This window comes from Mya arenaria, chromosome 4, assembly GCF_026914265.1.
Source record: "Mya arenaria isolate MELC-2E11 chromosome 4, ASM2691426v1".
NCBI lineage: Eukaryota > Metazoa > Mollusca > Bivalvia > Myida > Myidae > Mya > Mya arenaria.
Window position 1 is genome coordinate 19,303,673 of NC_069125.1, and position 9,098 is coordinate 19,312,770.

Sequence of the window (9,098 nt, forward strand, 5' to 3'; positions counted from 1 at the left end):
ATAGTTCTTTCTACTTAGCTACATGAACATGATGCCGTTTCTAAGGCATTCGGGTACATTTGCATGTCATCCTTATCCACGAGTTTTTATTCTCCCCGGAAACGAGAGAAATTTGGATCACGTGACAAGATCTTGCGTTAGTTCTTTCTCTTTGGTGATACTGTAGCGGCCGCTTCAAAAACACTCCCGTCCACCACACCCCATCAAATGTTATATATATATATATATATATATATATATATATATATATATATATATATATATATATATATATATATATATATTGCTATGTTATACTAGAAAGATACCATTAAATGCGTCGATACTGCCGTTATAGTTGATCGTTTCAGTTGGAACCTCATGGGGATAGTCCACCTGTCATTGTACACCACAACCAACAGAAAACCTGGATGGCTATATGTGTCTAGTACAAGTCGCCCGACCACAAGTGTTAGTCCAATATGTTAGCTTTGGAAGGATAGCTTAATACTTATTCGTTACAATAGCTAAGAACTTGTCCATGCCAGGCGCGTAGGTAGGAAATTGACATTGGGGCCGCAGAAGGGGTGGGCTCGGGTGGGTGTCCCCTCCCGTCGAGATTTTTTCCAATTTTGAGCATTGAAAGACTCGATTTCCAGTGAGTTCGGGTTTTATTTTCATGTTTTTATCTAAACCCTTTTCGGTTAAAATAGTTGATAGATATAAAACTATTATCGTTTAGTAACATTTATTCATATTTGCGCAGTCTCACTATGTATGTTAAATAACAAATTAGCGCAGTTTACCTCTTCATAGTGAAGCTACGAGTGACTTTGGAACAATTACGAGTTGAATGACACGTGTTCAGTTTTTTAGTGGCAAAAGATCTCTTTGGAAATTTAAAACTTTTAGGCTGATTTGGGACGTCCATTTTAAAGTCAAACTTTAATGTGACGTGTTTGAGATAATACATGTTGCTGGCTATTTAATGACACTACTATTTTAACGAGTAATTGCAATAATCACAATCAACTATTGAAACATCAAAAACGATACAAATAATTATTGTCTTATTGCCTCTTCTGACGCTTACCCGTCTCTAATAATCTGCTGACTGGTTTCACTCCATTCACACGCCAATAAGCTAGATGGTCACATGTTTAATTATGACATGGTGACCTGTTTATTCAATATCGTGTCAGACTGGTATTGATCTTTATGCGCGTAGCTTTATTTAAAATACGAGTATGAAGAAAATCGGTATCAAATATTCGCGGCCCCATTGCCGTCCCCTGCTGCCCCAGCTCCTACGGGCCAGCATGCAGAAGTACCGTTACAAGAACAGGGTGTGCACTGACAGTGTGTGTGTGTGCAAATCACTAAAATATTCAATAGTCTTGCATGTATTTCAAGTGTGTGTCTATAAAACTGATTATATTGCAATTCGACTCTAAAAGTCGGTCGCAAGTGGCGTAAAATTCTGTCGGTTGGTTGACCGGCACATAAATATTAATAATTTTAATATAATACATCATTTATTGACTATAAAATAATGACTACTGGATTTGTGACCTCTACCAGCGTTTAGCGTGGCTCCGTTGTCCTCATGTCCTTTACATTGGTTTAGAGATTACAGTCCAACATTTTTTTTAAATATAGTTAGGAAACATGTTGTGCAAGTTAGTTTAGTCTTGCATAGCCGTCGGAAAGGTCATTCCTAATATTGTGTCAAGGCGAACGTTGTTTTGTCAGAGCCAGTGCCGGCTCCCGAGCTAGTGCAAGCTCGCATACATATTAGTTTGAGCTAGTGCCAGCTCATGTACAACTGTTAGGTTTAACCTCTGTGAACAGTTTTTCTTATTTTGCATATACGAGCATTGTGGATGCTTCACCCGGCGGTCTTACGATCAACGGGATTTAACGTCACGCTGCGGCCAAAACTTGCCACTTCTTAGGTTTGATAAATATGGTTCATACATATGTATACATGTATATGTCTAAGGGTTTTCATTTATAAAAGTAAACATACCTACGTTTCGTTAGTTTTATTTCGCATGATATAAATAATGTTAAAATATTATGTCAATTTCACAGCTGCTGTTTTGTTGATGGTAAATTTCAAAGGTATATATAGAGGGCAATATAATGTTAACAATGCACACTCAAAACGATGACATTGAGGTCAAGGTCAAGATCGTTACAGCTAAAATGGCGAGAAAAAGTCGTCTTAATAACTGACATTGTATGTTCATGACAATGGTGTGTTACTATATATAGCTACATTTTACTATAGATTTTTTCCCGCCAAAACAATTATCATTCCCACCCAAGAAATTATCACAGCACGTGAAGGCGATTTTAAGATAACTTCCTGACGGAGACCAGCTTAATCATCCCTTCCATCATTTTTACAGACATAAAAATGGCTGACAGATAGAAAGCAAAGCTTTTTAAGGGATTTATACAGAACTAATGGTAAAGGAAAAGGGAAAATAGTTTTCTCACTTGGGCAATTATAAACGAAACGCCATCGCCAACAATGTATTATTCAATCAGTAAAAGGTTGAGTCTTCAAGGTAACCTTCATTTTAAGGAGTTAAAAAAGCAAATTTACATTTTTTTCAATTAAACAAAAAATCTGGCTAAAACAATGTCACCATGTGATTATGATCCAATTCTTGATGTTAGAGAGGATGCGCTGAACTTGGGACTTGCGCCCCTCCCTGGACCCGAAACATATATGGTTTATGTGTAGTAAGGTGGGGTAAGGGGGTCCGCTCCCAAGAAATGTTTCGTTATCTGGTGTATCATAATATTCATATTTTGCCCAATATTGACATAAGATCACGTGGACAATTTTATTGCAAATTAGGGGAAAAGTCAAAACTTTTAAGATTTTGGTAACTTTAATAAAGCATGGTATAAGACGAAATGTGTTCGGCTGACAAAGGCCATTCGTGCATTCTGCTCTATATTGATTGGTTTAAATATTTTCTAAACATTGAAAATAAGAAGATAAAAAACATATATAAAATATTTAAAAGGGAAGAAAATGTATTAATTGATCGTAAAATAACAAACAATAGTTTAAAAATAGGCATCCAGCTGAATAGTAAATTTATTCGATGTTGGTCGAAATAAGATACATACAAACACATAACTGAACGTTATTCATATCAAATTCAAAGGCATACATGTACATGCATACATGTTAAGCACCTTTTCTGTAAAAAAATGATGCAATAATGTCTTTTGTGCCTTTAACATCCCTGCTTCTGTACCCGCTTCCAGTAGGGAATGGTGTTTGGATTTTTGCAGCCCCTCGGACCACCATTATGCTCACGCGCATACCCCTCGCAAGTGGCGGGGCACCCGTAATGGCGGGCATATCGTACCATGTAATTCTGAACGCACTTGGAGGCGCATTGCATGTTGTTTGCGCAAGTCTTCCAGTCTGAAAATTAAATCGGCTGTGATAAAATGGAGTTTCTTATGGGCCTGTAAACTTGTTAATATGTCCGGTGATACTACATGTATATATCGGAAGCATGGAGTCTCTAAATTCCTCTTGTACGACTGTGTATCTGGACTACTTTTGATTGATTTGTCATCCAAGATACGGACTGATGAGAGTGGTCTAGTGGTATACATGTAGGTGTCCGCCAAGGGGTTGAGCCCAACCAGGGGTACTTTCTTATGGCCTCTCAAATATAACACAGTACTGGTTTCTGGCCAGGAAACTGACCCGAGAGTGATACATATCAGCTTTGAGTTGTCTTTACAATCAAGCAAAAATAAAAATTAACCTAGATGCTGCCTGGCCTATAGGCATTTCTGACGTCACACAAGACTCGTGCAAAATTACTTTGCTACTGGTGTTTTGCAACCTCTACTGTTTGATATTACAGCATTATAACTGACGCTGACTACAGGTAATTTCATAATTTCGGATAATGTCACATGAGGTATAAGAAATAAATGATATTCTTTAACAGAGCTTAAGGAGAGAAAACACATTTTGACATGAGCAATGCACACCTTAGCTCCACACCACTTACCAGGCCCAGGTTTCCCACAGTCGGTCCAGTAGCCTAGCTTGATCTGGAAGTAGCCGCAAGATAGTGAGCCTACGTCCATGCGACACCCAATAGGTTTGCACTGCGACTCCACCTTAAAATGAGACACTGTATGAATGCGTGTGTAATAAATCATCAGCCACTACTACTTTTTATTTCAATATAGGAGAAAAAATGATTAAAATACGCCCAAAATGTACCATTTCTGACAACAAATTGTTAGAACCCCTGCCAACACTTTAAAACAAATAAATTTCGCTACCGAAGGAGGGGCGCACGTCAAAGTTTACGCCCATAAGTTACGCCCCTTCTAACGTCAAATCCTGGAACCGCCCGTGCGCTTTGTCGCCACATATATATTAAAGCTGCACTCTCAGAGATTTGCCATTTTTACAACTTTTTTTTGTCTTGGAAAGAGCAAATTTTGCGTTCATACCTGCAACCCAATGATATAAGATTGTTGACAAAAGATCAGATCTCAGATTTTCATATTTCCGTTCGAAAATTAATGTTTCATGGCTTAAACCGTTACTAACGGTTTAAGAAAATTGCATAAAACATCAATTTTTGAACTTAAATATAAAAATCTGCGATCTAATTTTTGTCAGCAGTCTTATATAACTGGTTTCCATGTATTTTCGCAAAAAAATGGCTCGTTCCAAGACAAAAAATAAAAAAGTTGACAAAACGTTTAATCTGTGAGAGTGCAGCTTTACAATAAATATACAATATTACAAGTTCGGTATGCGGATATGCACAATGCAACTGTGTGCATTTTGTACTATTCGAGTATTATTTATGTCCGATGAAGGATGTACATGTATGAACGGACATATGAGTTGTGGCTTAAATTCACCAAACTAAGGCAAACTATCGTCTGAAAGTTCAAGGTCACATGGATGTCACTTGGTTTGGCTTCGTGAGTTTGATATGCTGGGAGGATTTTGAAATTACATGGCGCAAATGATTACCAAATTTCCGATGCTGACGTGTCACCTAAACATTGCTAAAAGGCTCAGGTAATGCGTAAAAATCAAGCAATACGATCGCACAACCATACAAATATACACGTATTCAGAACGCAAATGGTTCTTTAAGAAAACAAATCTAAAAAGCTATAACATTAATACCATTTGGAGTATTTTCGCAAGGCGAATAGGGATGTTTAAAGTGACACTCTTATTCAAAATCAATACATATAAATGTATAACAAACATAAATTTTGACTGATAAACCTTTAACTACTTACTAAATAATGCATGTAATAACGGAAATATTAATTAATGATAACAATATTGTAGCCGTTTATTTAATAGCAGAAAGCGAAAAAATATTAAACGATTGGTGAATGTTAAAAGATTTACTGTGGTCTACTATTGTTTTATAAGGTTGAAATACCGTGTTTTCTGCACATTTCTTTCAAATTCAACACGGTATCCTTCATAAGAACCATTGTTTTCAACATTAATTCATCCTTTTCGGACTATTAAAACAATATTATTAATTGTGGTAAAATTATTTGGGAATAAGAGTGCATCTTTAAGGCGAACGATCACCCTATTATAATCAAATATGAGGTGAATGCAAATAAATCTTCCGTGGTCGAACGCTGCCACTTCAACATTGATTAAACAAGTATGGTCGTTTAAAGCCTCAGTTCGCAGAATTTGATAATTTACCAATTCCTTCAAAAGCCTACTTTCACCTTACAAAAGTACTATAAATGGTATTAAATAGCGTTTTAGTTTTTCGTTAAAACCTGTTCCAAATATCATTATTGTTAACGCATGTTCATGTTATACAAAATGATTGGTCGTCTGCATGGCCGATTCTAAGTATATGTTAGAGATTACCAGCTCTATTTTCAATAGATCCAAGGTAGCCCGATGTATGGTAGCCCGCCCTATTGTATGTCGATCGTCGAAATTTGACTGTAACTTTGTTACATTTGCTTACAATTAATGAATAGATAATTTGAAAAATTCTCCAGTGTCATTGTCCCACACTAAAATGCAAACACCAAATGTAAACAAAGCTATAAATATTTGTAATACTTTTTTAATTGACAATGACTGTTTCAGTATTATTTTTAAACCTGTAGTTATCACATGCATGTTACATTCCTTGACCTGCCCGGGACTCACATTGCAGATACATTGGAGACATTTTTGAGACACAATCCCCGGGGCAAACTCCAGCCTGTCGTCGGCGTTGGGCTTGTTCACGGCGTCATCTGAAACAAGGTTACAGCACTTCAGGGACACTATAATCGCTCATATTGCCGCATAAAGTGGCCTTGGAAATCTTGTTTAGTGTACTTGAACAAGTTCAAGTGAAAAGCAGTTTTCAACAACATATCAATTATATTAATTTGTTGTTTCCTTATCGCATTTAACAGCGCCTGTTAAAATGGTTCAATGTATTGTTTTGTTAAGTTTTTAATTTGTTGCAATTTAAAAATGCACGACTTTACTGAAACACAATGTAACAATGGTTTGTGGTTGTCGTAGGCGCAATGGTTTGCGGTTACCTTAGGCATTAAAACCGTCACCTTAAGATCCCGATGGATTTTCTTTCCAAAAACGAATACGAATTTTGTTTCCGGTTTCCATTATTTTTAAATGATATGAACATGTATGAAATAAAGTATTGTATCTAAAAGCATTTCGATATTATTTAATGGTTTGTTCAAAATACTTCTAAATAAAAAAATAAAAGTTTATGTGTATTTTTTCTCTGAAATAAGCGGCTTAAAGCTGCACTGTCACAGATTGAACGTTTTGACTTTTTTTATTTTTTGTCTTGGAATGTTTTAAGTTCAAAAATTGATGTTTTATGCATTTTTCTTAAACCGTTAGTAACGATTTAAGCCATAAAACATTAATTTTCGAACGGAAATATGCAAATCTGCGATCTGTTTTTTTCTGTCAGAAATCTTATATCATTGGTCTACAGATATCTACGCAAAACGTTGCTCTTTCAAAGACAAAAAATAAAAAAAAGTTGTAAACACGGTTAATCTGTGAGAGTGCAGCTTTAAGGAAATGAACGACAAAAACTTTTTTCTTTCGATATAAAGACAATAGCTAATATAGGATTCACTCAAAAGTGAGCGGATATCCAGGTCCGTGTGCTAGAATATAAGTTTCTCCCACCCCAAATAAGTAAATCAAAATATTTGGTCAAGCTTGCAATCCCTATCTTGCCCACGGGCAATGATAACAACTACCCGTACGGAACTACTTTTTTGAACTACGCACAAAAGAGTTAATTCCCATTAAAACTACTGTGTAACAATGAAATTATCACTCATGTTCATGTTCTCGGATGACTCGGCAATCAACAGTTGGTCAGAAGATTACCCAATTTATAATTAAATTTACCTATAAACCGTTACAGACTATCTCCGTTAAGCACCTCGACGGAAGACGCGTTGGAGCATTTTCAACGCATAACAAAATGATGTGGTTCCTATATAATGAAAATATGATACCCCGTCATGATGTAATGACTCGAAGTTATAAATAAATATTATTAGTAATGTTTAATGTCTCTTAAACAAGAAAGGAGGCTATCCACATAATTTCAATTGAGAAACATTCGTGTTTAAGCAAATTTGAAATGAAACACTTTAAAAGGTATTTACGGCTGAATAAGGCCTATTGCCTAACTAGCTAAAACTCATAATCAAGTTCGTATATAGTTTGGAGCTATTTCTTTCATATGCTTCTTAAATGGAGAAACCTATAAGTATTAGGTACTTATATAGGCGAGTATACTTATTTGCTGGGTTTTCATCCCCGCCCGCTTTAGTCCGCCTCCCCTTAAATTTTATTGACTCAAATATAAATGTTGAACTAGGGTCTTTATTTGCTTATGGGTCCGGTACTGTCCGGGAACGGCGTTTAAGTATACATATGGTGTCTATGTATAACATTCACATGTCAAAAAGAAAATTGTTACGGTGTTCGTGATTCGTCTAAAAACACATATATATTGTCCCTTAGGTAATAAGAGCATGAACAAATATTCAACGGGGAAACAGTCAAATAACTTACTTTTTTTAAATCACCCTCCACCTCAATTTAAAAAAAATGGATGAAAATCTATCGATTCATTTATATTCGCCTTATAAATCTATGCGTTTGTAAAAGGTTACAAAAATGTAAATATCATTAAATAGTCAAAAAAAGAAACCTTACTTACCACTGGTATTATTGAATTCATATTCATAAAACCTCAAGATCGTTTCCTTCACCTCGACCGTTTCGCCATATCCGGAAGAGCACAGGACGGCCGCGGACGCCACAATACACAAAGCTGCCGGAAGTTTCATCCTCGCGAGCAGACAAACTTATGAGAGGCTGTATACAGACGTTAGGTTTTTTCATGCGAAAGGAAGGAAGTTAAATGTGCGATTTTGATGGGGCTTTCCTGTTACCAAGATGAGTCGTCGGTAATACAGACATGCGTGATTAATTTATTTGATATGGTTAAAAGTGATGAAGAAGTTGGGTACAGTATCATGTTCTTTATGCTATAAATGACTTTGCAGGCGGGATTTTTATTAAGATTAGGCACGATTTAATTAATAATAATATCGCATCAGAATAATATTGTTATCAATCAGTGTTAAGATATCTAGCGTATGATAAAGGTGTTGTTTTTTTTTGCATTTCAGAGGAAGTTATACCATAGATAATTTTATTTGAAACCAATTGTATTTTTTTTCCGTTTCATTTAAAGGGACTGTGTCACTATGCACCAAATTTCTGTAACGAATTTCAGGACAATTATCTAATAGAATGTGTAACGCTTTGATATCATAATTGTAAAAAGGTACCAAAATGTAAAAAAAAATGTGTCGGAGACCGCGTTCGAACCCGCGTCGCCAAAATTGAAGATCAGCGTCTTACTCACTGAGCTACAAAGGCTTATTCTAACCGGGTGACATAATTAAGCTATACACCTACCTCCGTAATATCACGTGATAACACCGACTAGCCAATCACGCGTAAGGAATGAATTCTACCAGGTAGACAT

The 9,098-nt window shown here is 36.0% G+C and overlaps 1 protein-coding gene across 1 annotated transcript; it reads right to left on the reverse strand.

The window, feature by feature from the left end:
* Positions 1-2,009: 2,009 nt before the first annotated feature.
* Positions 2,010-8,440, reverse strand: LOC128232899 (lysozyme-like). The gene is made up of 4 exons (XM_052946695.1): positions 8,262-8,440; positions 6,200-6,288; positions 4,038-4,149; positions 2,010-3,433 (listed from the first exon to the last, which is right to left on the reverse strand). Exons 1-4 carry the CDS (start codon positions 8,389-8,391, stop codon positions 3,240-3,242), a joined length of 525 nt encoding a protein of 174 aa, XP_052802655.1. The 5' UTR covers positions 8,392-8,440; the 3' UTR covers positions 2,010-3,239.
* Positions 8,441-9,098: the final 658 nt, after the last annotated feature.

What these genes read in the sequence shown, in the direction of transcription:
- LOC128232899 (XM_052946695.1), bottom strand. Translation starts at nt 8,391, where the DNA reads ATGAAACTTCCGGCAGCTTTGTGTATTGTGGCGTCCGCGGCCGTCCTG. An exon ending in GTCTCCAATGTATCTGCAAT is followed by an intron (nt 4,150 to 6,199) that starts GTGAGTCCCGGG and finishes TCTCATTTTAAG; the next exon opens with GTGGAGTCGCAGTGCAAACC. An exon ending in CTGTGGGAAACCTGGGCCTG is followed by an intron (nt 3,434 to 4,037) that starts GTAAGTGGTGTG and finishes TTTAATTTTCAG; the next exon opens with ACTGGAAGACTTGCGCAAAC.